The sequence below is a fragment of the Mauremys mutica genome, chromosome 3, assembly GCF_020497125.1.
Source record: "Mauremys mutica isolate MM-2020 ecotype Southern chromosome 3, ASM2049712v1, whole genome shotgun sequence".
Classification (NCBI taxonomy): Eukaryota; Metazoa; Chordata; order Testudines; family Geoemydidae; genus Mauremys; species Mauremys mutica.
The window spans coordinates 144,463,617-144,491,538 of NC_059074.1; the positions used below are offsets into that span (position 1 = coordinate 144,463,617).

Below are 27,922 nucleotides of genomic sequence, written 5' to 3' on the forward strand. Positions count from 1 at the left end.
ACATTCCCCATCCTCCTTCCCCTCTTACTTGGAGTCCTAATTTCAACTTTGCCTTTGAAGACATGATGGAATGAACTCGGAGTGTGGTTTGCCAACCAGATCTATTTATAATTCCATCCTCTGAATGAGGAGTAGGTGACACACGAGCTCTGCAACAGGCACTGCTACTAAAAAGTTCTACTGGTCCAAGCTGCACAATTAATGTATTCCAAGAGTGTGAATATGCAGAGGTCATCTTGAAGAACTCCAGTGCAGGTGAGTAACCTTCATTTCTGTCCTCTTTGTGTATGTCTGCATTGACTTGCCATCTAGTCCATTCTTCTCTTTCTGATTCTTATCTCCCTCTGTTTCTCTTGTCCTCTTTTTCATTATTGCTTTCTCTTTGGCTAGTCATTTCCCAGGTCTCTTCCTCTGTTTTACTCTCTCTAAATTAATGACTATTGTGCATTCCTGTTTTCTCTCACCCCCACAACCAATATATAAAATGTACATTTCACCATTATGCCACACTTTTAAGTGTTAGCACATCCTTTACTAATTTCTATTCTCCATACCATGGAATCATGCCTAAAAATATATAACAGCACAGAAAAGGAAAACTAATTATATGTGGATTCATACACCTCATGGTTTGGCAATGTCTTAAGAGTGTTTTAAACTGTTTCCCCTCTCCCCCCCATGAAGAAAAGCAAACTTGTTGTTCTCAAAGTAATAAAGGTTTGCTGAAAGTGAACATAAAAGCCACACCCTCTTCCTCACATTACTACACTAGATGTAATTGAATTCCTTCAATCTGCTATCTTTTTTTTATTGCTCCCAAAAGAGGCTATTCAGTCATGCTATGGGACTCCATCTTCAAGCTCTTTTATTTTGACTTAATCCAGCAGGTGTATTTAAGTCACCTCTTTGGCACTGTAGTAATGTGCTTTTAGTAGGGAGGTCTTAATACTCAAACAGGTGAAAGTCAACAGTGTAAGTAACAAATAGAGATCCTTTATAAATAACAGCTCCTCCAATTTTATTTTGGATTAATACTGTTCAAAATAAAATACATTATACTGCACATGAATCTATTAAACAAAAATAAAACATAGACAGTGTGTGGTATTACTGAAGTTTTGTTGACATGAATTTAATGTGGCCGCATGACTCATAAATGTTGGACTCCGTTGGAATGTTTACGTCTCCCTAGCACCTCCCTAGATATAAGGTGCCTACTCCCAAGCTTTTGCTTGGAACCAATAATTATTTTTAAAACACTCACTCACTATGGTAGTCTACAATACAGGTCCGAAACACGGTAGTAACTCTGTTGCAAACTGCAGTGTTTGGGGCCATTACTGTAGAATTGTAGAGGAATATTAGGGAAGGGAGGTAAAAATATTGGTAGTCTTAACAGTTAAACCAGTAAAAAGGTGGAAAAGGTTTAGTCTGTGTATAGATACATTTTTTCTGATCTGAACAACAGTTTTCATTTTGTGCTAAGCTGCATGTGTTCTTCACAGGAGAGGAGCTGTGTACTGGCCTCATATCAGGGTGTTCCTTGGACTGTTCCTTCGGTTTCCAGACTGATGTCCACAACTGTGAGATCTGTCAGTGCCGTTCAAGGCCTAAGAAATGCAAACCCATAGTATGTGACAAGTACTGTCCATTTGGATACTTGTACGTATTTTTATTCTGAAAGCATATTTCTCATAATCCTTGTGCATATAAAATATGCAAAATCCATGAATATTTATTTTTATATGTTTGTTTTCTGTATGAAAAATGGGAGGCATGTGGAGAGGCAGGAATGTACATATTAAGTGTATAGTATTCCTCAAGCAGACTTGGATGCTAGAATTGAAGTTGTGAAAATGGATTTGATTACCAGACCAAAAGCAAATTCAAATAATCAAAATGACTAACAAAATTATAAAAGCAGAAAAGAATCTTTAAAAATAGTTTTAAACAGTCAGAGAAAATTTAAAGAACTGAATAAAATTTACCTTTCATGTTGCTTTTTAAAATTTCTTTTACACTAACATCTGATATCCCCTCCATCTCATAACTTGCTTCTTTTACTCAGTTGATCCCGTTGTATTTTGAGTTGATCTTTTTATTATGACATAACAGTAGCTTACCTGAGCAATCATCTCTTCTAGTCTTCCATTTCTTTTCTGCCAGTTACCTCCTGTGGAACACTAACGGAAAGTCAGTCTTTCATCTGTGAGAAGTTTTTCAAAGCGTCACAGAGACCTGTAATGTTATAAGACACCCTCTTCCTTAAAAAGAAGTAATGGTGGGTATTTTTTTCATCAGGAAGAAGGGATCCTGCAGCAAATTGGGCTATTATTTTGTCATAGGAAGAGATTTTTTTAGAAACTGTTGATATGCAGACATTCAGTGGTCCTCAGTGAAGGTTTAACCAATGCACTCCACCCCTTCCAAAAAGGCACACGGAACTAACATAAATTCAACTCTTCCCTTGCTTAAAGTTGGTAGTTTTAACCCACAGTATATAACCTTCAGATACTGTATTTTGCTAACTCCACTACTGTTACTACCCTTGCCAGTTTATACTTGCAATTCTTTAGTTCCTGACTTATTCCTTTTCTCTCCTTTTACTTAATTTGGCACTTATCTTTTAAGCCTTATAGTGTCTACTCTCTTAATAATCTTATACACTGCATTGTAGTTCCTTTGTATTTCATATTTTCTTTAATCTTTTTTGAATAATCATTTTTAATATGGTGCAGCCTAAATCATCCAAACATTTGAGACACATCACAGACTTTAAGAAAAATGGAGATCCAGCTCTGTCATGATCTGACAGCAAAGAATTTTACAATGCTAGAATTGTAGAGGGGGTGGGGGCGTATAAATGAGTGGGTCAAACTCACAATACTTAGTGCTGCCAGATGAAAAATCTGGTGCAGACAACCCTCCTGCCTCCTTTTTTTTTTAAATATATATTATGGGATTGCTTCCCCCACCCCCCAATTCAACCACTGAGTTGTAGTGTACTTATGTGAATGTATCAGTGCAGTTGCCCTCTTTTTTTGTTCATATTGCACTATGCAGGTACGTAGTGCTGTACAAATGGTGAAATACGATAAACATAAAACAGATTCCTGCCCTGAGGACCATGCATTCTAAAGGCACAGGAGGTAAAATATAATACTGGGGGGGAGGGACTCCTAAAACCTCCATAAAATTGCATTTAAGACAATATTTATTTTATTTTTTTAGGATTTCAAATCACACTAAAAAAGGATGCCTTTCCATGTGCTTTAGGTCCCCCTGATGTAATTTAAAGGTATCCACATAAAAAACTATTCCAGTATAAGTAGTGTGCACTAATACCATTGAATATAATCCATAAAGCATTGCTTTTAAATGTTGTTGGATTTAGCAGTTTTTCAAGGGGAGTAGGAATGAAACAGAACACAGTGCAGATTAAGTGAGTGGCTGTTCCAAGCATTTAGCAGCAAAACTAGGATGCATCATGTCTCCACTGGATGAAGAAGACAAAGCAAGTAGGTAGACAGGAAATGTGGGCAATCTGAGGGTAGAGGGGGGCGTGTAAAAGATTATGGAAGAGATGTAGTTGGGGCAAAATTCTGGAGAGCTTTGAAAATTACCAGATGTGACCATATATTCCACATGTTCTCACCAGTTATGCACAACAAGAATAATTTTCACTAGTTGATATTTGAATCATCTGTTTATTTTAATGTTGATAATTCAAAAGTACAAACTCAAATAATATTCCACTAGTGTAAAGAAATGTAAAAAAATCTTAACATTACCATGAACGATGAAAACCAATAGGTTGTTAAACTTGTGTTTCATTGCAATTTGTAGTAAAAAGCAGAATCTGACTTTGTTTATGGTATAGAAAATATCTTCATTGCAACATTCAGGTGCTCAGCAACACTTAAACTTTGGCATGGAATAAATGATTTTTTTATTTATATTTTCAGATGCTGTGTTTAAATACTGTTATCTCTGATAGTATTCAGTAATTAGGAAGCTAAAAATAACTGCTAATCAATAACGAACTATACAGAATAATCTAATATGATGTCACTATAAGGAGGACACTGTCAAGGCTGTTAGACCTTGCTTTAACAGCTTCCCCATGTTATAGCTCTTAAATTAAGAGCTGTAACATTGTTGCAGCACTAATTTTAAAATCAGAAAAGATAAATCCACAGTTTACTGTACTTAAGCTGTACATACAGTGGACATGTCTGTGTGTACACACATACATTCTCACATAGTTCAACATAAAATAGCATGTTTACCTGTGGAGTTTACATAGTTTGTTTACAGGGCAGCTCTCAATTTTTTTAAAATTCCGTACTCCACCAATAATACTTTCTAAAAGTATGTGATTCCAGTTCTTAATGTAAAAGCTACAGTGTGGAATAATTGTTAAAATATGGTCATTTTAAAGGCATGTCATTGTCTTTTAAGGCCCTGATGCAGGAAAGCACTTATGCTCATACATAAGTGCTTTCCTGAGCCAAGACCTAAATTTTTGTTTGTTTGCTTTTTCCCCAATTGACTCTTTCTTGATTTTTGCTGTGGAGTATCTAAGACAATCAAGCTAGCTTCTCTTTATACCTTTTCCTTTATAAAATACTTCTACCTTCAATTTAATTTATTTTATTTCACTAATAATCCTAACCTTGGATCATATATTGCAGTGTTTAAAACTGTATACTATTGTGAGTTCTGGAAATATTTATCATAGTTATTCTGAAATGCCACATATTGTGCTTGTTATTCATTGATGTGTGTTTTATTTATTTACTTTTTATTATTCATATTAATTTTCTAGTTTTACTGTTCTGTTCTTTTTATTATAATTGTATAATACATTTTTCCACTAAAATGAGTTTGGGAAAAACTCACTCTTTCGTAATGAGCACTTTATGGGATTAAGTTTTATTTGATCCAGTATTTTTTCCTTTTTGTTTTGTTTTTATAAACAGTAATTATGAGGGGGGAGGGAAAACGGATACTTAATTACAGTTTTGAGTGAAACACAGTAGGGACAAAAATCCACAATGAACATATTTATGCAACTTCTAGATGTTGGACCTTGGGTATTTAGGAAGAGTGAATGTTGTCCTAAGGTAAGTAAATGCAATAGATTTCCATTCATGGTTCTTTACTCCCAGTGTGTGACTGGCGGTAACTTCCTTAACCAGACTCCACGACACCAGAGAGTGGAATATGCGTAGCTGCGAGGAATAATAGTCAGTCATTCCTCAGTCCATTTTTCTTTCTGCTTAGGACAGAGAAACATCTTTTGACTATTGCTGCTATGTAAACATGTACATCCTTACTCTGTGAGAGTTCATTCATTTGTTTAAAAGCGAAGTCCTCTCTTTATTCTTATTGTTTCAACTGCTTCTTACTGTTACTTTGGTTTACATACAAATTAGATATTTGTCTGTGAGATGAGTCTTTGATACGTGACTACCTTGTATTTGATTGAGATGCCTCTTTGCTAAGGCTGAGTTTCATGGCAGGTCTCTGGCTCGTTCCTTCTTTTTCTTCTGGGTTGTGATTTGTTTGGTTTTTTGAGGCACATTCCAGTGACTTCAAAAAGAGCCTTAAGTGTGATTAGCAGATGTCTGTCAGAATGGTAATGTCTTCTCCTTATGGTATCTGGGGACACACCAGGACACTCATTGATTCAGATTCTCTAGAATGTGTTTTTAAATTGTGGGGACTTAGCCAATCAGATCTGATATGATCTTTCTCTACAGTAGCCTGGAAGTCCTTAAAAATACTAGTTAAATACCTCAGATGGAAATTGAGACTCTTCAGATTTGCCTGTTTAAAAGTAAGACCAGTTGAATAGACCCTACAGGCCACTTCACCATTTGCAAAGCATTTGAATTAAGTCTGGCATTAAGGGGTACATAAAGGCATTAGATCTGTTGGATCATTGACATAATTTCCTTGTGGCACTCAACAATGACTTGAAGTTAAAATGGGAGCCTGTCCCCAAGAACAGGTCTATTTCTTTAGCTGAATATTTTGGCATATATGTTGAATCGCTCATGTATCCTCAGCATCTTGGATTTCCTGGGGTCTCTGCTCACTCCAGATTTACTCTGTCATAGCAATCAGAGCCCAGTGTCAAAGAGTATGGATTGGCCTCCTATACATTTTAATGAATGCTTTCTTCCTGCATGATTTCAGCCCTATTGACCCATACACAACCTGTCAAGGCATCTTGCTCACCAAATATCAGTTGAAGCACCTGACTCTGGCCACACAAAATATGCTGATGTCTGTGCCTAAGCCATCAAGTCTATCAACATGTTCAGCCCCATTGATTATGTACCGAAGGTACCTTATATAAATGTTAAACAGTAATTGATTTAATCAAAGAGGTTGGCATTCTCAGCACCATCTTTCCTCAGTCCATACCTTCACCTCTCTAACTAGCTGACTCCAAGAGACTGAGGCAGAAAAAGATTAATCAGGTCAGTGCCATCTGGAGAAATCTTAACATCGTACATTTCTTTGAAGTCTCTTTTCTGGAAGGACACAGATTCTTCCTCTTTCTACAGGAAAGCCCATGAATTCCCCCACACACACACACACGCCCTCCATGAGCAGGAAGAATGCTTTAAGAACATAATACAAGTATTTACATCTGGTTAGTGTGTCTTTTGATGCCTATCTTGCAACAACAAAAACAGCTTCTGCAGGGATAGAAATTTGAAAGCATGCATCATTGTGGTCTTATGGTCTCCTGCAAGAAGTGCAGCAAAATATGAGAATCTGTCACACAGAGGTAGAGAAATTGAGGAAAAAGGGTAGAAATTGAATGGATGGGAGAGAACAAGAATAAGGCCACCTTCAATTCTCTGAGTTTCCATAATCTAGTATTCATATTTTTCATACTAGAGGAGGAATAAACAAAATGCAGTGCCTAATAATCCGGCTAATGCCAGCAAGTGCAGCTTCAAAGATCCCTACGACCCCAAGCAGAGTGTGAAGCCACCCAAGAACCAGAGGACTTGGTGCCTTCAGCATTATCCATCTCAGCAACAAGAACTTTAGGGATTTTTAAAGGCTTGTTTAATCAGCCAGTTTCTACCATAGAAGATCACCCTGTAAGAAGAATAATACTTCCCACAATTCCCAGTAACCTTTAATCACGGATCATCAAAATTATGTTGTAGGACAGTTCACTAATTTCCCCCTTCAAGCATGCACTTGAGTACAGCTCTGTCAAAAATAATTCACATGAAAATCCAGTCCCTCTTTGACAAAAATGCCATTTAAACCCATACCATCAATTGCAAAAGGATATTTTATTCTAGGTACTTCTGTGTCAGAATTGATGTAGTGTAGATCAGGGCCAAATAAATCAGCTGAAGGCTTGATGAAAAGAAAAAAGTAAGTCCCCTGATGAATTTTGTTTTGAAATTTCCCAGACCCTCATTTTTCTAATCTAGACCTTGTTATTCCACTATCTCTTGGTAGAACATTTTAGTATTCAGGTACAGGTGATAGTATTTTGTCATGACGAGAGAAGGTGTTTTCTGACTTTGCCCAATTCCGTGAAGATACACAAAGGAGGAGGAGGTCATGAGGAGTCTTCCACACGTTTTGCACCCTGTGCCGAACCTGTGTCTAATGTTGCACTTCTCCAAACTTAAACAGTGTGACTCTAGTGTCCACAGTGGCATAGAACAACTCAAAGGGAATGGGGAAGTGCAGGATCATGGCCCCTATCCGCCTCTTCACAAGTCAGGGTGCTAACTCTACAGGGGGGAGCACAGGTTGTACCCTAAAGAAGGGATCAGTGGAGGAAGGATGATCTCAGAGTTAAGAGAATTAACTGGGACTCAGGAGATCTGGATTCAGTTCCCACCTGTTGCAGACTTCTTGTGTGACCTTATGCAAATCACTTAATCTTTCTGTGCTCAATTCTACATTTTAAAAAATGGATATAATACTTCCCTGCCTCACAAAGATTTAGTAAGGATAAAAATGTTGATGTTTTTTGAGGCACAGAGATACTACACTGATGAGAGCTACAGAAGTACCTTGACAGACCCATCAGTAGTGTTTTGTGATCCACTGATATTCCAGGAAACATTGCGTTTGCCTGAGGCACAAAGTCTCCTGGAATACTTGCTGCAACAATGCACTTCTGCACTGCCTCTATGCATTTGTCTGTCCTGCAGCTGGCAGCATGCTTTCTACTATGGGTAGACAGGCACATGCTAGCTCTGCTTGAGCTAGCAATCTACAAATAGTATAGTTGAGACAGCAGCTCAGCCTACCCACCTGGACATTCTAGGTAGATACTCAGGTAGCTATGCTGATCCGCCACCAATGTTACCCCTGGCTGTGCTGCTATTTGTAGCGCACTAGCTTGAACAGAGCTAGCATGTCTGTCTACTCAAGCCAGGAAGCATGCTCCTAGCTGCAGTGTAGACATATCTTACAAAAGCCCCTATTGAGCCCTGTACATGCAGCTCTGCTGTTTAAATGCTAAAGTTTTGCAAGTATTTTATTCATTTTTATTCCTAGTCATTAGATTGTTAGCTTTGTCCTTTCTCTTGGTCTTAGATAGTAAATTAAAATTGCATCCTTCCTTTTGTTTAGCAGTTCCAGGCTTGGCATTCCGTATTTAATGTGGGTATTTCTTATATTGTTTCCTTTACAGTGGTTACCTTTTGTTTTGCTGGTTTTGTTTGTTTTCTTTTTTAACTTGGATACACTTTAATTGTCTCCTTCAGGGTTTTCCCTCCCTGAAACTAGGCCTAGATTTGCTCTGCTCAAACCAATGGCCCTTCTAATGCTGCTGTTGTTTTTCTGTATATGCAGATAACAGTTTACTATTACAAACTCTCCAGTTAAAACCACCTCATTTTATTATTAATTATTGAGAATTATTTTTTCCATTTAGCTGTGTAAACCATAAACCATGACTCAAATGAATTAGCATTAGAAAAAAGCTAAATTAAGGATGTCCAATCTGAGGTTATATCAAATTATTTTAAATGTTGCACATACAATTTTGCTATGGAGGCTAGATTGGAAGTTAATGTCTCAGGCTGTGATAAAAATCCTTTTCACAAAAGCTACCAATACAGGGGACGATGTGTTTCTTCAAAATATCAAAATACTTAAAACTATGGTTTCACTCTAAAAAATGCTTGTAATCGTGCAAATCCCTTATCATGCCAATGACTTGCAGATCAAATGTGCTCATTATACAAGTAAAAATATCCTTTTTTCTGATTGTCAGACCTGCCAATTCAAACTGGAATCTGAGCTATGCTGGGTTCTTTCCTGCTACTGCATCATCAGCAATAATAAAAGTTTAGCAGGACAGTTTATGCTCTAAGGCACCTTTGCAATTAATCTTCAGTAGGTTTGCGCATATGTCACATACTGTAACTTAGGGAACAATTGCGTTTGACAAAGCACAAGACGGAATAGAATCCACCACATTCTCTTTTAGCGGTATTTCCTTATGTGAGTTTGTAAATAAAACAGATCTGTGATTGTAAAGTCAGCAGATAGGATTCTGAATATGCAGATCTCTCTAGCAAGAAATATAGTCAATTTTCAGAGTAGAACTACACTTAAAATTAGTTAACCCACTAATAATACATTCTTGGAAAACCAGAGTAGATATGCATTTCCTATTAATATTCAGTCCAAGGAAATCAACTGAAGTTCATGCAGTATCTGGGGAAATTCAGTATTCAGAATAAAAGGTCAAATGTTAAATTGGAAGAATTGGCTGGCAAATGATATTCTCAAACTTTGGATCTCTAAAATAAAGGAATTTTCATGAGTTTTGCAGAGTTAAAGACCAAATCAGGTTAACACAAAAATGCACACTGGCAATATCTAATGCTGAGGGACTGCCTAAAAAAAGATTTTTTGGTAAATAACTTCAAGCATGAGATCATAAATCTGTGGAATTTTTTTATTGAAAAGAATAAAACAAAATAGCTTCTGAAGTATTTAAATTTTTATTAAAACAGGTGAGGAGAGCTTCCATTCTCTCTCTCTCTCTCTCTCCTGGAAGGCAGTTGAAATTCTATTGTTTAGAACATAGTTTTTCTCTAATCAAGGGTAAAGTAGCAATGCAAAAGAGAGTTGATTTACAGATGTGGCCCAAGATTTCGCATAAAATTTTCTGACCCCCTTTTCATCTGAACAGGTTAGACTTGAAGGGCAATAACAAATACTAGAGGTGTTCAATAAGCATTTGGTAGCTATGATTCAAATCCTGTTTTCCCCTTGAGAGGACAAACAAAGCCCAAAACACAGTGGAAGTAGTGTAAATTGACTGCACAGAGGGAAATAGACTGTAAACTGGCAATGCAGGGAAACTGCTTGGCCTGTGCATCATGGGGCCATTAAATGGAATAACTTGAGTGCTCACTGAAATGAGCAAAGGTTGCACAGTGTATTCCTTATAAACTTATCACATTATGACTTCATCACTTAATTCAAAGGAAGATGTAATGTATTCTTTATAGGGGCTTCCACATGTTCCAGTGATTGTAGTACTCATTCATCTAAAGGGGGTTAAAGGTTGTATGTGGAATAGAGTACCGGATGTCATAAATTGAGTAGTTAAATGTGCTTAGATACTTGCATGATCAGGCCCTAATTCATTAGTGCTATTAAAGAACTATAACTCCTTACATGAAAAGTGCTATAGAAGTACAAGGTATTATATGAGGCCTGTGTCTAGAGGTATGTAGGGAGAAGTAGTTTCTACCCTATACATATAATGTGGATGGGGTAGTTTGGTTCCTTAGTTTATCGAGGAAAGATAGATTGGGATTATAGGTTTTTCTGTACTGGATATGAATTAGAGGTGAGATGTTGTTTTCCACTGTGAACAGTCAGATGGAATGGAGAGGGGTCTGTAGCTTAGAGGAAGTGAATAGGAATTAGTTCTTTGATTTTACATATGAACTATGTGAATTCAGGTATTGTATTAACTATTGAAAATATTAATGGGACAAAGTGAAGGCAGGGAGTAAGGTGGGTTCTGATGAATATTGATAACATTTTCTATATTAGTTGATCAAGTAAAGTTGACGATAGTAAATTTTTTTTAGTAACCTTATCTCTAAATTTCGACTAGATGTCTTTCCTGTAATGTTGTTAATTACAGCCTGAGTGTTATCTGAACAGTTTTTGTCTCAGCTGTCTTGGAGCTTAAGTAATTATTTTCAATAAGATGGGGTGATTGAAATTGTTGATTGAAATCACTAGGGTTTAGTTTGTTGTTTAAATCAGCTTGAGGCTTTCTAAAAAAATTTAAATTTGTACTATTGCAACTTTAGATTAAATAAAGTATAAAGAACTGAACTATAAACACTGGTTGGTTGGGGGTTTTTTAAGTGCCACTATTAGTAATGTCTTTTATTTGAATTTTACAATACTGCTGGAGGCAAAAAACAAAATATTGAAAATTAAAGTCCTGATCCTGCAAACAATTACACAGGTATGCATCATTACGCACATGAATAGCCCCAAACTCAGTGAGACTACTCATGCTTAAAGTTAAGCTAAAACTGTAGTTTAACAAAAAATTTACTGGCATAAAATCTGTCACTTCAAAACAAAATTGCTTCATTGTTAACAGTGAAAAGTTATTTTGGCTTTTGATATATTAACCAAGTTATTGTGGACTTTTTTAGACATGCAAAACAATTTTTTTTAAAATAGGCACCTTAAATTATGCTCCCAAGCCCATATTTAGGCAAAAAGCACCAAGGAATGCCAGTCTCATTGACTTCAGACTGCAAACTCTCATGGAGCAGTATAGCCTAGTCAAAGCACTTCAGCTTTTTTGACTTGTGGAAGTTCAACATATTGGAATGTGGTGTTGGTTGCAAATATAGCACAGCCAATGTTCTAATCAATGTGTTTGAGTATGCATGGTTCTCAGAGTAAGGATGTTAATGAAACCCTGGAACTGTCTTTTTTTCATCAAAGATTAGAGCATTTTCAAGGTAAAACGTCTTAGTAGAAATACTCCCTATGTAAAAACTGAAATTCTGCTAACAATTAGGAAATTAAAGAAACAAGTAAAAAACATATTTGACTATAAAATGGGAACTCAGCGTAGTTGTAGCTGTGTGAGTCACAGGATATTAGAGACAGAAGGTGGGTGAAGTAATATCTATTATTGGACCAGCTTCAGTTGTTGAGAGAGACAAGCTTTCGAGCAACACATGGCTCTTCTTCAGATATGGGAAAGGAACTCCCCTCATCAAAGCAAAATGCAAGGTGGAACAGATAGTTTAGCACAAATAGTTATCACATATTGTAAGGGACCATCCAAGGTAGAGTGCCTCACCACAGAACCTGATGATATACCAATATGTGAAGAACTAGAAGAATTCTTCCGCTATCTCCACTTCAAAACATTCTGTCACAACAATGATGACACCACTCACAACTACCAAGTTCCTACCTACAGTCATAAGAAAAAAGAGTCCTCTGAGTGGACACTACAGAGTGGGCAAAACCACACTCTTGATCATTACATTGCTTCAGGAAAAAAACTGACTGCGAAATCGTTAACAAACATCACATCCACCGTTATTTCTTAACCACCAAGAGGACAGCCATACAGTCCCTGAAATCTAACCATCACATAGTGCTCAAACCAGCAGACAAAGGGAGTGCCATTGTAGTCCTCAAACATGACGACTAAATTAATGAGGCTGACAACTACTCTCCAACACCACCTACTACAAAGAACTCAAAGAAAACTCCACACCACAGTTTACCCTGGAACTTAAGGATATCATCAAATCCTTCCGCAAACAACTCTGAGTCTACAAACTCATCCCCCAGGAACCCACCCCAGGGACCTTCTACACGCTTCTGAAGATACACAAACAAGATACAGGCAGACCCGTCATATCTGGCCACGGAACACTTACTGAAGGAATATCAAGACTCGGAGATACCATCCTCAAGCCACTTACCACACACAGGGCCAGCTTCCTCCAGGACACGGCTGACTTCCTCCACAAGCTCCTCAATATTAACGACCTCCCTCAGAACACTGTCCTTGCCACCATGGATGTCACTTCCCTATACACCATCTCTCACAATGATGGTACAGCTGCCTGCCTCCAATATTTACAAGACAGTGGACAACCCTAACCACCCTATATCCACCCCAACACATCGTCAAACTCATTCATTTCATCCTCACCCATAACAATTTTCCTTTCAACAACAAACACTTTTTCCAAACCATGGGAACAGCTATGAGTACTAGGATGGCTCCCCAATAAGCCAGCCTCTTCATAGGCCACCTTGAAGAAGAATTTCTGAATAAATGCACCACAAAACTAGTGATCTACCTGAGGTACAGCAATGATATTTTCATCCTCTGGACAGAAGGCTTAAACTTCCTCATAGATTTCCACTGCAACTTCAACTATCACCACCCGTCCATTATACTCTCTCTGGAACACACTCATACCAGCATCAACTTCCTGAACACCACAATCAGCTTCAGCAATGGAACTCTTCAGACAGCCATATACAAGAAACCCACAGATCACCACACCTATCTTCATAGCTCCAGTAACCAAACCAAACTCACCAAGAAATGTGTTATGTACAGCCAGACACTCAGATACCACAGAATATGCTCCTAGGAGAAAGTTTGGAATATATTCCTTTAACAAATTTAGAACTGCCTTCATCAAACAAGAGAAGGATGATCGCATCATGGAATGGGACACCCAAATATGCAGAAAGAACCTGCTGCAGTACAGAAATAAAAAGCCCACTCTGACTGCACACACCTACAGCAGTTGACACCTACTGCACTACACTGGAATCCATAGGATGGGGTATCATCAAACTACTACAACCCATATTCAGTGGGGACCCCATCAGGAAAGAAATGTTTCCTGAACCTCCACTTCCGGCCTTCAAACAACCCTCCAAACTCATCATCAGAAGCAAGCTCCCCACAGACCAGGACCCACCAAATCAAAGCACACCAGACCCTGTCAGAACAATCGATGCAAAACCTGCAGACATATCTCCACTGCTACTATGATCAACGCCCCCCACAACACATTTTTCCCGATCCATGGATCCTACACGTGCCTATCACAATATGTGGTATACTTCATCCAGTGCACTAAATGTCCCAATAACAATTTATATGAAACCAGGCAATCACTACATTCTCAAATGAACTTACATAGGAAAATAAGACAAAAACACTGTATCACCTGTGGGTGAACACTTTTCATAGGTCAGATAGAGTGATTGCTCCATCAGTCTTCATCCTCAAAGGAAACCTGCACAGCACTTTCAAAAGATGAGCCTGGGATATATCCGCTAGATACCAAAAATCATGGACTGAACAGAAACACTGGCTATATGGCTTATTACGACAATCTGTAAACCACTAACCCTTGTAGTGCATTTTGCTGTTCTGCTGGGAGTTCCTTTCCCAGACCTGAAGAGCAGCTCTGTGTAGGTTCAAAACTTCTCTCACCAACAGAAGTTGGTCCAGTACAAGATATTGCCTACCCCACCATGTCATTATAAAATGAGAAGAAAATAAAGAATTACCAACATGTAAGTACAAAATCTTTTTTTTAATTTAAAGAATGAACTTTAAAAACAAACATGATTTTAAATCATTGATAGTTGAAAATTTGGACCGGGGTGGGGGGGGAGTAATTACCTTTCACAAGCTCCCTGAATCAGACTGGTTCAGTTGACAGAGCTTAGAAACTCCATAGGGCATGTAAAGGAAAGGAGGCAGGGAATTCATTCTGGTAGTGAAAGGTTGTGCTTGATGGGTTTTGAAGGTTTCAGTTCTGGCACTGAAAAGATTGCACTTGGTGGGGATACATGGAAAAGAGGTGGTGTTGTGGCACAGAAAGAGTTACATTTATGGAGAAATGAGTGCTGCCTTTCCATGTTCTCCTTTAGGATGGTTTTAGTGGAAGAAAAATTTACCTCTATTCCCTGACCTTATGGTTTTACCTTTACCTTAATGCTTCTCGTTGCCCTGCATGCCTTCCTTACCTGCATACCTTCTCTGCATCAATTTCCTCATCACACAGTCTCTCTCTCTCTCCCCCACTTTTTTACCATTCCATGTCTTTCAGGCCCCTTGGTAGGGGTACTGAATCAAAGATTGAGCACTCAAGGGGAGTGGGGGAAGACATTGGGGCGGTTAAGATTCTAACTACTATCTTTCCTGGAATGAGGTGTGCATATGAAAAGATGCTGGAGCTCAATATGTTTTGATAACCAATGGCTTTGAGGCTGCAAGGTGAATAAGAGTATAAATGGTGTGGGATGTCTGAGAAAAAGACCATTATAAATTCTCTGTGATTTTTAAGAAAATAAAAATAATAGCTTTTAAAATGAGAGTAGATTCTACCTTTATGGTGCAAAGATAGCAAACTTACACTTTTAATGAAAACTTAAATTAACACTGTATATTTATTTTTAATGGTAAGATTTTAAGTAATATTACAAGTCTTACCCAAAAGATTCAAAGGCAACAGTCATTAACACACCTTACCAAGGGCAAGGGTTGTGGATTTTCCATCACTGGCAAAAACAAACAATCAAGATTAGATGTTTTTCTAAAATATATGATGTAGTTCAAACAGAAATTATTTCAGGGAGGTTCTATGATCAATTTTATGCAGGCGGTCAGACTAGATTGTCACAATGTTTCTTTCTGACCTTGAAAACTAAAAATCTCTGAATTGTTGAGGACAACCATGTTAACACTACTTGAGGGTCAATACTGTACTTTTAAATATAATGTTCCAAAAAGGTTAGACCAGTTTTACAAAAATGAAATAGATTGATTTTTCTGACTTTCGTATTTCACTTACATCCTGTCCAGTTATCCCCAAAACATTATTTATAGATTCTCATTCCTTAGATGACCACATTTAGGAAATTTCCGGTGTATTGATTTAGTTTTGGCAAAGTTAGTGGGCTAAGATTGGTTAATTAGTTCCAGCTTTATCTATGGAGCGGTATCATTTCACTGTAATACTATGAGACCATAACTTCGGTTTGAGCTGTAGCATATCTATTAGAAAGATATCTAGTCTTCATTTAAAGACTTCAAGTGATGGGGAATTCACCAAATCCCAAGGTAAATTGTTCCAATTTATTCAACTTTTTGCAATTTATCCATTAACCAGTTTTTAATCCACTTAATATAGTCTGCATTGATTTTGTGTAGTGTAAATAGATTTAATAATAAAACATGATATCAAAAAACAGTAACAAGTTTGTTTGACAAGAACTATTTTTCATAACACTGTATTGATTAGCATTACCAGTGTTACAGAACTTGGTTTGTGATTATAAAAAAAACCCAATTCTCTTGCTTGTTTCAATGTATTTATCTGGAAGGTGAGAAAATGTTTCTGTACTTAGCTTCTATATTATGTATCTTCACAAAGATATCCTATCTTTCTGTATTAAAAAATGTGTAACTATGCATTCATTGCCTTTACCGCTTGGTTATTGGCATTCCGCATCTTATAGTTCAAATAAGTTTTCTGTTACATCCTTGGAGTATTTTACATGAGTGGAGATCTACTGTATATTATTGGAGAAAAAAAATTACTTGTAATTTTTGTTCTCGGAAGATAGTGATTATAATAGATCCCCACTTACCCTTCTATCTTCTTCACAGATTTGGAGATGTTCTATTATATCTACTCTATTATTCTTTCACCTGAAAAAAGAACTGATTGTCAAAAGCAGTGCTGGCTCATCAGCACTTAAATGTACCAGGCAAATGAGGTGGCCTAATAGCTTGAAATTTAAATAGGGTGTTTCTGCCAGTCACACAGAGGGAGCACAAGCCAAGAGTGGAGATCTATTTACCCCTTACCATCTTTGAGTACAAGAATTACAATTAAGGGAATTTTTTTTACTTAGTCACTTCAGGGGAAGCCTTTGCTCTGAAGATCATGGGCATTTTTTAATCAGACATTTAAAGTGATCTGCTGACCTTTGACAAATTATTTCGGTCATCTAGGAAGAACAAGCATGGCTGTGACATCTGTCGTTGTAAGAAATGCCCAGAACTTCCTTGTGGTAAGATCTGTCCAATGGGCTTCCAGCAGAATAATCATGGTTGTCTTCTCTGTAAGTGCAGAGGTAGGTGTGAATGCATTACCTCCATATCTATGTTTATTTCAAAGCAATTAGAAGCTAGGAGAAATGGAAAGGAGTAGTACATAATATTAATAAGACTTGCAACTTGGTAACTCAAACGGTGGTAGTCAATTTCATTTTCTGTAGGGGAGGACCCTGTATAGTAGGGCTTTGTTACCATTTGTAGTTTTTGTGTTTTTAATGTCAGCCTAGTAAAGGTACACATCACGCAGTTCTTTTGACATTTTAGACCCCAATCCATCTTCCGTTGAGAAGTCAGTCAGAGTCAGTTGATTAACTTTAGTAGGATTTCTATCAGGTCCTTAATAAGCCTGAGAAAACTGAATTTCTCTTTGCTTCCTCCACTGGAATATGTGTTCTTTAAATCTATATTTAAAGTCTTTTAAATATTTCATTTTACTTCCACCTGACCCAATTCAATATACATTATTGCATCAGTATTTGTATGTTGCTTTGAATGTATAAAACATTATATAAGTGCTAAGTATTATTATTTCAACTGAGCTGTAGGTTGCTTGGTAGCTAGGTGAATGTTATTTTTTTCTGATCCTGTTTAAATACATTTAATCTTAAGTATTATCAAAATAATTTGCTATTTCATCCCTCTACGTCCAACAAGTTCTTAGAGACTTTTGGTTGGTTAAGTAAAATTAACAAATAAGTATTTATTAAAATATATGATTCTTAAAAGCTTTTACTTTTATAAGTTTACTTCTCATGTCTGTAGAAGAAAACTTAAGGAAAATAGTTTCCTTAACTTCAGTTTTCCTTCGAGTCACAATAAACGGGGTCAAAGCTTGGCAATAATGCACAAGCTTTGACTTAACTTTTGGGGACTTTTTATGTTCCTTCCTATTGGCTATGTACAATATGATCCATATAGTTTTATAATAGCTAAACAGTTCTATATTAATAAACAGCTGGGATTTATTTCAACAATATTAACACATAATATCTCTAATCACTTAACAATTTTGCAAAATGTAATTGAGATAAGATATTTAAACTTCTCTTTAGTGAACAATACAAATGTTAATCAGTGTTAAACAGTGCTACTAGCCTCGTACACGCTCATGGTATTCTATTACCTCTATTCTGACACCGCTTATGTGCCTCTCCACCTCCTCTCTCCAGGTGTGCATCACTTCCTGTCTCTTCTCTTCAAGAATGTCCTGCAGTTTCTTAAACTAAACATGTTAACACTAAACTATACTTCTTATATAGCCTCCTAATGACTCTTCTGTCCTTGCTTTCTCCATCACCGTTAAAAACTCCATTTTCTCAAAGTTATATTTTCTGGGTTATCTATAACTCTACTCTATCTTTTTCTCCTATAACAAAGCACTCACTATATCTTACTGCTTTTCCTTCAATAATGTTTGTAAAATCTATTCTTCCCTTTCCTTCTCCACAGTCAAGACCATGTTCTTATATTGCCTCGACTGCTATAACTTCTTTCTTTCCCATCTTTAATATATCCAGTGTTCAGCAGCTAAAATGGTAACCATTTCTCACTCCTTAAAAATGAGGCTGAGGAGTTTGTTTTATGCAGGAAGAGACAGGAAGTTGGTGAAAGGAAATGAGCTGGGGTTGGCATGGTGAAATGCCTGACTCTCACTGTTGAGGCTCTGCAAGAGCTCTGCGCCTGCCTACATCTCATCTCCTGTGGCTCTACAACTTTCCTCCTGGTCTCTGCCCACTCTTCACACCTCATTACTCTACTTTTCACCTCTTACAACTCTCATCATTATGACTTTTTTCCCACTGATTTCTCTATAGCTGGAACAGCCCTCTTCTTTTGCACCCAGCATCCTCATGCTTTCCAATCTCTCTTCAAAACCTATTTCTACTCTACCATTCTTGTCGTATCTCAAATGCTGTTTAAATATATTAGAACATACATTATTCGCTCACTGTGAATATGTATATAGAATAATAGGACTCAGATTATTTTACTGTGTTTTAATTGTTGTCCTTCCTTTCCCTATACGTTTTATCTGTCTTTATATTTTGTCATAGGTTTGGCTAATTTAGGCTGTAAATTCTTTGAGCGGGGACCACGTATTTTTCAAATTTCCAAAGCACCATACAAACCTATGGCTTAATTTTCTGTTGCCACATATGGCCACTGCCTCAGTTTTCTTACCTCATCTGGGTAATTTACTTAGCTTTATGCATATCTTCTTTGTCAGCTGTGGCTTGCTTACCCTTCTATTCACCTGCCTCTTATCCCTCCTCTTAGGCCTGTCTGAAATTTTCTTCCAGGACTTCCATCTCCTGGACTCTCTACCACCATACAAGCTCCCTCCATAGTGAAAACCACTGCCAATTTTGCCTCTTTCCTGATGTGTATTACTGGGGCTTTTCTACAGCCCTGTCCCCTTTCCCACCATGCACTTCTACCCAGACTACAATGCTCAATGTCATTCTGGGGCTCAACCTGTGAACAGGCTGTGGGGACCATGTGATCTTCTTTCTTGAGGCCAGCACATGCTGATACATGGTCTATATCAGTTATTATTAATAAATAAATGTCAGCAGTAAAAATGTAAATGTCCTACAGTCTGTGCTTTTCTCCCGGCATCTCGCTCTACACATGAGTATATGCATGCTGCTCTAACGAACTGTTTTAAATAGTTGCGCTTTTCATCAGTCGTTAGCGTTTACTCAGGCTGCATTCACACAACCCTGAAGTATGAGTGTTAGTCACACAGCAATTTTTACTTTGGGATTTACATGTGCACAAAATTTACTTTTATATTAACTTTCTTAACATTGTAACAGCTGCAAGAGTTACATATCTAAATAGGTTTAAACTGTGTTTTAGCACTTAAATAAAGGCTAGTTTGTGCAATTAAATTTCCCATGTCCATCCAGGCCATTCCTCCAGCTGTAAAAGTATAGCTTGTGCTATACCAGTCCTGAGCACAATCTCATTTATTTAAAGGACTTGGGGACATCAGAAATCTTCAGATAAACAGGATTTTATATGAAACTTGGAGGTAGTTGGCCAGCTAGCTTTAAAGGAACTATGATCTCAGGCATTCCAGATACCTGCACAACCTGGTGAGACACAGTAAAACCATTCTTTTGTTAATCAGGTCTTTTGGTTAACCAAAGATGGCTTAAACAAGGAGGTACAGTTACACCACTGTATATGTTCATGTATACTTGTTCAGCTACATTTTCTAATACAAACATGTCTGTGTATGTCAAGTTTTTTTGACCCTTATACCGGTAATTTTCAGATGCAGCAGAGTCATAGAAATTCGGGTTGGCAAACACCTAGAAGGACACTCAGCCTATCTCTGTGCCAATGTAGAATAGGGCTTGAGCCCAGTGTAACTCTGTCCAACATGTCCCCTTTTAATAGGCTACCTTTAGTGAGGCAGGCAATAATTCTTGAGTGATCTGTAGGCCTTGTACTATGCCATGTAGCATGTGGATTAACTACTGTTACCCTTTGTAACATCCTTAAATGGTGGTGATACGTTACTATAGGCAGCAAGCACTGTGTAAGGGTGCATATCACCTTATGGTAGACAAGTTTTTGAAAAGATGAATTCTTAACTGCCTATCTATTTTCCTTTTTTAAAAAACCTAACAAATTCCATGTTTCTTGGATGATTAAGAACCCTGCATACTCTGTAGCAAACTAAGCTTAAATTATTCAGCACTCCAGTGCAGCAGACTAAAATACCTGTGGCTACTTCAAGTACATTTAATAATAGAGAGTTTTATTGCATTCACTGTGGAAAATGAATGATAACAATCAATAAAGTATTTCTTGTGCTATTTAATTATGTTAAATTCCATTGTCATGCTGCTCCTAGATGTTTAATGTGCCACATGATTTTTATTTGTAATGCAACTTTGTACTGTAAACATTGTATTGGGGAAGATGTAGATTTTGGCAGCTGTGTAAGAGACAGTTTGGTTTTTGGCTCTAAGGTAGGCATGGAAAGCACTTTGGTTTTGGAGCACCAAGAGGCAGTTGCGTTTTTGCCATAGAGGAGAACTTGATTTCTTCTTTCCCAATCCTAGCAACCTTTGACAGCAACCAGCGGCACCACTAGTTCCTATTCCTGTATCTGCAAGTGCAGCTAAAATTATAGTTAAGCACATTAATGTAGCTGAATGTTTAAGCCAAAATGGTGGGCAATGAAAGAGTAACAGTGTTTATTATTATTATTATTATTTATTTATTATTTAAGATGTCATTAGGTCTCAGAGTCAACACCTCATTGAGATAATCAGGAGTCTTTTAGAGCTACTGTTTGACTGGTTGCATACTCATGTCGACAGTTCGTCAGTTTAAACTTAGTTCACATTTGGAAATCTATCTTCACAACTATAAGAGTTAAAACATTTTTTCTTTGTAAAAGGTTAGATTCAGGAGTACAATTCTGAGAAATTCCTAGGACATAGAATTCCAGAATACTTGGAGACTTATCTTTTTTTAAAAAAAGATCTATAATCAACTTCACAAATCTGGAACTATACATTCTAGATTTTCTATTTTTATTTACCATGTATGAGATCTAATCTTGTTAAATAGTTAAGTGGCCTAAAATACAAAACAGTGGACTGTCCTGTAGGTTATAACTTGAGTAATGAGTGTCTGTTTCATTTGCTGGTTTTTCTTGATATCACACAACTTTGAAAAGTGTCATTTTTTTCCTTTTTCCCTTTTTTTAAACAAAAGACTACCACTGAATTCTATTCTAGTGAATTTTTTTTGCTAATGGAACAAGTTTACATGCGCAGATCATAATCATCTCATGTATGATTAAAGTTCACTCCGAAAAATTGAATAATACATATTCATTTTCAGTGGCCGTGTTCATTAAAAAGAATACTGCTGCTATTGATCTTCCTGGAATTAAATCACTTTAACAATATAGCTAGCTAGGGAAAATAGATACAAGAAACATACAGTTTGTTTAGTTTTCTGTTTTTTCAGACAAGACACTGAATAGCAAAATACAGATGTGAAAAACTTGAGCTTATTTCACACATTATTTTTATGTGCCTTTTTCAGAGAAAACCATGCAAAAATGTATGTAATATATTTCAAATGACCACCTGTCACTGGAAAAGATTTCCATAGAAAAGTTCTTTTGCACACACACAAGTCTATTTTCACCATTTTCAAAGACAGAGAACATGTTAAACATGATCCTGTAGTACTTAGGGCAATTTCATGACAAAGATCAGCAAAATGTAGACCAAGTATTTGCCCCGCTTTGTTACATGGTGCTAACTAATGATGGAGGTATTAGCCATTGACATAAAGTATCACAGCAAAAGGCTGATTAGAGCAAGGATGTCACAACGGACATTTGAAGGGAGAAAGATGCCCTATTTGGATTTTCAATTATTCTGATCCATGTTATGCAATATGCAGTTTGAATAAGGCATCAGTCAGTATGATGGAGACAGCAAAGACCTCCTTAATACTTCTGCTTTATTATGTCCTCTTATCTGAGTACATATAAATCATGTATTACTGTAAAGGAGGGCAGGGAATGGTACAGCAAATGAGTGGTTTGATGGTGCTTCTGGACAGTAGAATAAATCATTCTTTCCCAATCAAGCACATATTGGAGGATGCCTACTGGTGCCTCAGATGCTGGCAGATGTAGTGTCACTGACACTATGTCTTATGGTACTATTTAATACCCAGGCATCCTAAGCTAACTGACAGCCCTATAGTGTGTCCTTCAACAAAATCTGTTGCCTTTCTCTCCAAAGTGAGATAGCAGTTAACTCGGCAGTTGATAACAAGGGAAAAGAAGCGTGTTCCAATCTACCCTTACACACAGCAAATTACTTCTGTCATTGCTGCTATGATTACTCTAGATTTGTGCCCATTTTCTTCCTGTTGAAGCCTCTGGCTTCATACATATTGCAAATTACTATACCTGAATAGCTGGGTTAATCAGACAACATTGCTCAACTAAAGCAGTCCCGAAACTGTACACAGAGCCAGGGTAAATATAGCCATGTACCCATCTAAGGATCTGTTGGATTCCAAGCAAAAGAAGCTTTAATTTCTTAAGAGTAAATTTGAGTAATTAAGTGTAAGTTTGAGGAAGGGAACATGTTGGGGTGGTAATTTCAGTACTGTTATCTGCAAAGAAGCTAAGTGACTTAAACACAATAAAGAAGTTACTGTGTGTGTTTAAAGCGTGATGCAGATCTCACAGGTTTAAATTTATAGGACACTATAACAGGTTTTGGTGTAGTTGTGAGCTGGGGGTTACTGTTATCCCAGAGGTGTGCCAGCAAATTAAAAATCCCACTGAATCTTGTTGCAAAAGTTTTATTTTCAGGAGGGGTTACTCAAATTTTTAATAATTTGGCAAAAAAATAATTAAAAATGCACAGCAGTACATCATACAAAAATGTAATATCTAATCTGCAAAGATCCAATTGTAAATATACTAGAGTTGTCAGCAGTCATTATTGAGATACAGCAATGTACAAGGAGAAGTAGTTGTATAGATTTGAGTTTGATATGACAGACCACTCGGAAGGGTTGTCTTCACTGCAACAGTCAATACACTAGAACTAGCCTAGCTCAAGGGAGAGTGAATGACCACACTGGCGTGATTGGATTAGCAGCTGGTGAGTTGTCATTTTAGCTGCTGCATTGTCAGGGTATTCCAATCTCCAACATCAGCAGCACTGGAGCATCAGCCCACACCCCCCAACAAGCTAGGTACATGAAGCTTTTAGGGATATAAAAGTTTAACTAATAAGCATCAGTCTTACTGGGTTTGGTTAACGATTAAATTCCGCTGCCGGCTGGAGCCCAGGACTCTACTGCTGCCCTGGGGGCTGGCAGCTGGGAGGGTCCTGGGGCACGGGGGCCGGCAGCCAGGGGCCTCATGTAAAATGTGGGGGTGCTGCAGCACCCCTAGTTCCCCAGTTAAATGTTTAACCATATTGTGACTGGTTAGACACCCCCCCACACACACTTCTGGGATGCCACCTGATGTGCTGGGGTTTAACTAAGCCTCCCATGCTCAATCAGCCTGGGTTCCCTTTCCCTGCTTTGCTGAATTAGGCGCTCTGGCCTCTTGCAGCACACAGGTAGGGCCACACCCCACTGCAGACATAGACTGAAGTCAGCTCTGTGTGAGAGGACTCCCCCAGAACTCACGTGCACACCCCTTTTTGGGGGAGGAACCCAAAATAACACTCTTGTGCTATATAGAAAAATCTGCAGAGCGCAAGCTTATAAAAATCCACCCTCCTCCTCAATGTGAAGAGAGATGTGCACACTTCTTGCCTGCCCAGTTAGAAATTGCATAAGAAACAAGAAATAAGTGTATTAACTACCAGAGGTGGATTTTAAGTGAAAATAAGAGATAACAAACAGAACAAAGCAGATTACTAAACAAATGAAACCAAACACGCAAACTAAGCTAGGTTCATTAAAGAAATTGGTTACAAATAGAATTTCTCACCTTAGATCAGGGGTCTCAAACTCAAATGACCCCGAGGGCCGCATGAGGACTAGTGCATTGGCCCGAGGGCCGCATCACTGACACGCCCCCTTGCTGCCCCTGGCCCCACCCCCAATCCACCCCTTCCATGAGGCCCCGCCCCTGCCCTGTCTCTTCTCCACCTCCTCCCCTAAGCGCGCGCAGTTTTAATAAATATATACACTCAGTAATGCACCTCACTCAAAGGACAAAACACGCACTTAGATTTACTGCCTAAGGCTCTGGGAGGGAGTTTGGGTGGGGGAGGGGGTCTGGATGCAGGCTCTGTGCTCGATGCAGGCTCCAGGCTGCGGCAGGGGGGGGGGGTGCAGGCTTTGGGCCGGAGTTTGGGGATAGGAGGGAGTGCAGGGGTGAGGGCTGTGGGGCTGAGGGTGAGGGGTACATGATGCAGGAGGGGGCTCAGGGCTAGGGAAGAGGGTTGGGCTGTGGGGTGAGGGCTGTGGATGAGGGGTTCATGATGCGAGGGGGCTCAGGGCTAGGGAAGAGGTTTGGAGTGTGGGGTGAGGGCTGTGGATGAGGGGTTCATGATGTGGGGGCGCTCAGGGCTGGAGCAGAGGATTAGGGTGCGGGGGGATGAGGGGTTCATGATGTGGGGGCGCTCAGGGCTGGGGCAGAGGATTAGGGTGTGGGGGGATGAGGGCTCTGGCTGGGGCTGAGGATTAGGGTGCAGGGGGGTGAGGGGTTCATGATGTGGGGGTGCTCAGGGCTGGGGCTGAGGATTAGGCTGCGGGGGGAATGAGGGCTCTGGCTGGGGCTGAGGATTAGGGTGCAGGGGGATGAGGGGTTCATGATGTGGGGGTGCCCAGGGCTGGGGCTGAGGATTAGGCTGCGGGGGGAATGAGGGCTCTGGCTGGGGCTGAGGGTTTGGGGTTGGAGAGGCTCAGGGTAAGGGCAGCCTGCCTTGCCAGTACTGGCGGAGGGCAGGCACTAGGACCCTGCGGCAGCAGACAGCAAATCTGCTGGGAGCCCTCCGGGCAGCAGGCAGGGGAGAGGCGCGCTGCGTTCTGTCAGGCAGGGACGCAACACAACGCGGCGGAGGGGGGGGAACACGCGGAGGGGGGGTGGCAGGCGGGGGCTGGGACCTGCTCCAGGCAGGGTCGCGGCGGCGGGGGGAGACCTGCGGTGGCCGGGGCCGATCCAGGCAGGACCGGGGGGGGGGGGCGCGAAGAGACCCAGCTCCAACTATTGCTGGAGCAGGGCGTCCAGCCCTGAATATTGCTGGGGCCCGGGCCCCACACAAGTATATAACCTGCCGCCCATGCCCCCCGGCCCGGCCCGGCCCGGCCCAGCCCCGGCCGGTCTCGCTTCCCTTCCCCCCCCCCAGCCCGGCCAGTCCCGCTTCCCTTCCCCCGGCCCGGCCCCGGCGGGTCCCGCTTCCCTCCCCCACCCCCCGGCCCGGCGGGTCTCGCTTCCCTTCCCCCCCCCCACGGCCCGGGTTCGGGCCCGGCCCCGGCAGGTCTCGCTTCCCTTCCCCCCCCCTCCAGCCCAGCCCCGGCGGGTCCCGCTTCCCTTCCCCCGGCCCGGCCCCGGCGGGTCCCGCTTCTCCCCCCCCCTTACCCGAGCGCGTCTCCGGCGAGGCCTGAGCTCCGTCCCGCTCAGAGCCGCGTGGTGAGGGGGCGGGGCTGTGAGCTCCACGCCGAGCGGAGGCAGCTGCCCCGCCCCCTCCCCACGCCGCTCTGAGCGGGGCGGGGCTCAGGCCCCGTTGGAGCTCCCAGCCCCGCCCCTTCACCACGCGGCTCTGAGCGGGGCGGGGCTCAGAGGCCCCGCCGGAGACGCTGAGGCTCCAGGAGAGGGGCGGAGGAGCCTGGGGAGCTCCGCGGGCCGCATGTTTGAGACCCCTGCCTTAGATATTGTTGCAGGCAGATTACAGAAAGTCTTGAAAGGCAGCTGCACTGGTCTCTTGAGACCTCAGGTATTATTACTCACAAGCTAGATGCCCTTCCAGCTTGGGTTCTATCCTCCTCCCCTCAGTTCAGTTTTTGCTTCCAGGTGTTTTTTCAGTGTCTCTTTGGGTGGGGAGGCAGAAGAGGACCATGATGATGTCACTCCCATGCCTCATATAGCTCTTGTGTAAGGCGGGAACTCTTGTCTTCTAGTGGAAAACCAGTGGCATTCCAAAAGGGGAGGAGGGGTATTCAGTACCAGGTGACTTGGACCCATGTCTCTGCATCGCCGTGGCAGCCATTGCTCGTAGGCTGTCTCCAGCGTCCACAGGAAGACTAACCTCTTTCACAGTCCATTGTCCCTGCTAATGGCCCATTAAGCCTGTCTGGCTTTTACATTGTTGTACCTGAAGTGCTGGTTGGGAGAGACACCCAAAGTAACGCATTTGAAATACAGATACATAGTTAGAAAAATTAACTTCAGATGCAGAAATGATAGAGGCATACAAATTGGATGATCACATTCAGTAAATCATAACCTTTCCAATGATATCTCACATAAGCCATCTTGCATAAAGTATATCTGTTATGTTATTCATATCATAAACATATTTTCATAAAAAATATGAAGTGAAAGGTGTCACATGTAACCGATAAAATTTTAATCGGTTCCATGGTTACTTTTTTTAACTGCTATTTATATCCCTAGAAGCTTTAAAACACCACTTAACTCAAGCTAGAGATTTGTGTTTGTGGATGGGAATCAGGTTATGGGCAAAACTTGTATTATAACATGTGCCACCAGTGCACTGAAGACAAGCCCAGAGTGATGGCTGGTTCAGTGAAGGACTCAATTGCTTTGGTGGGATATAAACTCATTTTATTATATTGACTATTGGATTATTGTAAAACAAACCCAAATATCAACAGCATCCTCCCCTTACCTGTAGTCCAAAATAAAGTTTGGGAGGGATGTCTGACTTTGGGCAAATCTAAGAGATGAAGAGAAACCGTTAGCTCTCTCCTTTCAAGCCAGTTCAGCTATCCGATGTCCATTTTTCCTTTATCTGTCTGTCCTTTTTAATGTAGTTGTAGCTGTGGTAGTCCCAGGATATTAGGCAAGGTGGGTGAGGTAATATCTTTTATTGAACCAATGTCTGCTGGTGAATTCCAGTTTTCCTTGCCTGGAATTGGGACTACAGCAAAGATCTGCATGGTCCAGGATAAGATATTAGAAGTGTATGCATAGACTCCTCTATTTTTTCACCAACACAGACATCAGAATGCAACTGTTTTCCCACAGAATCCTTG

General features: G+C 39.9%; 1 protein-coding gene and 1 long non-coding RNA gene across 3 annotated transcripts in view; one reads left to right on the top strand and one right to left on the bottom strand.

Moving 5' to 3' along the window:
- Positions 1 to 27,922, top strand: part of CRIM1 (cysteine rich transmembrane BMP regulator 1) — a 320,862-nt gene that overhangs the window by 251,541 nt on the left and 41,399 nt on the right. Inside the window, exons 9-10 of one of the 2 annotated variants that reach the window (XM_045011826.1) lie at positions 1,506 to 1,662; positions 17,075 to 17,196. The exons of the other annotated variant lie outside the window; for it this stretch is intronic. Of the exons in view, the coding sequence (XP_044867761.1) occupies positions 1,506 to 1,662; positions 17,075 to 17,196 (279 nt within the window). The remainder of the gene's footprint in view (positions 1 to 1,505; positions 1,663 to 17,074; positions 17,197 to 27,922) is intronic. 2 annotated transcript variants of the gene reach the window in all.
- On the bottom strand, positions 1,045 to 26,342 carry LOC123367521. The gene is made up of 3 exons (XR_006578509.1): positions 26,286 to 26,342; positions 2,124 to 2,238; positions 1,045 to 1,610 (listed from the first exon to the last, which is right to left on the bottom strand). It is a non-coding gene; the product is annotated as an uncharacterized LOC123367521 (long non-coding RNA).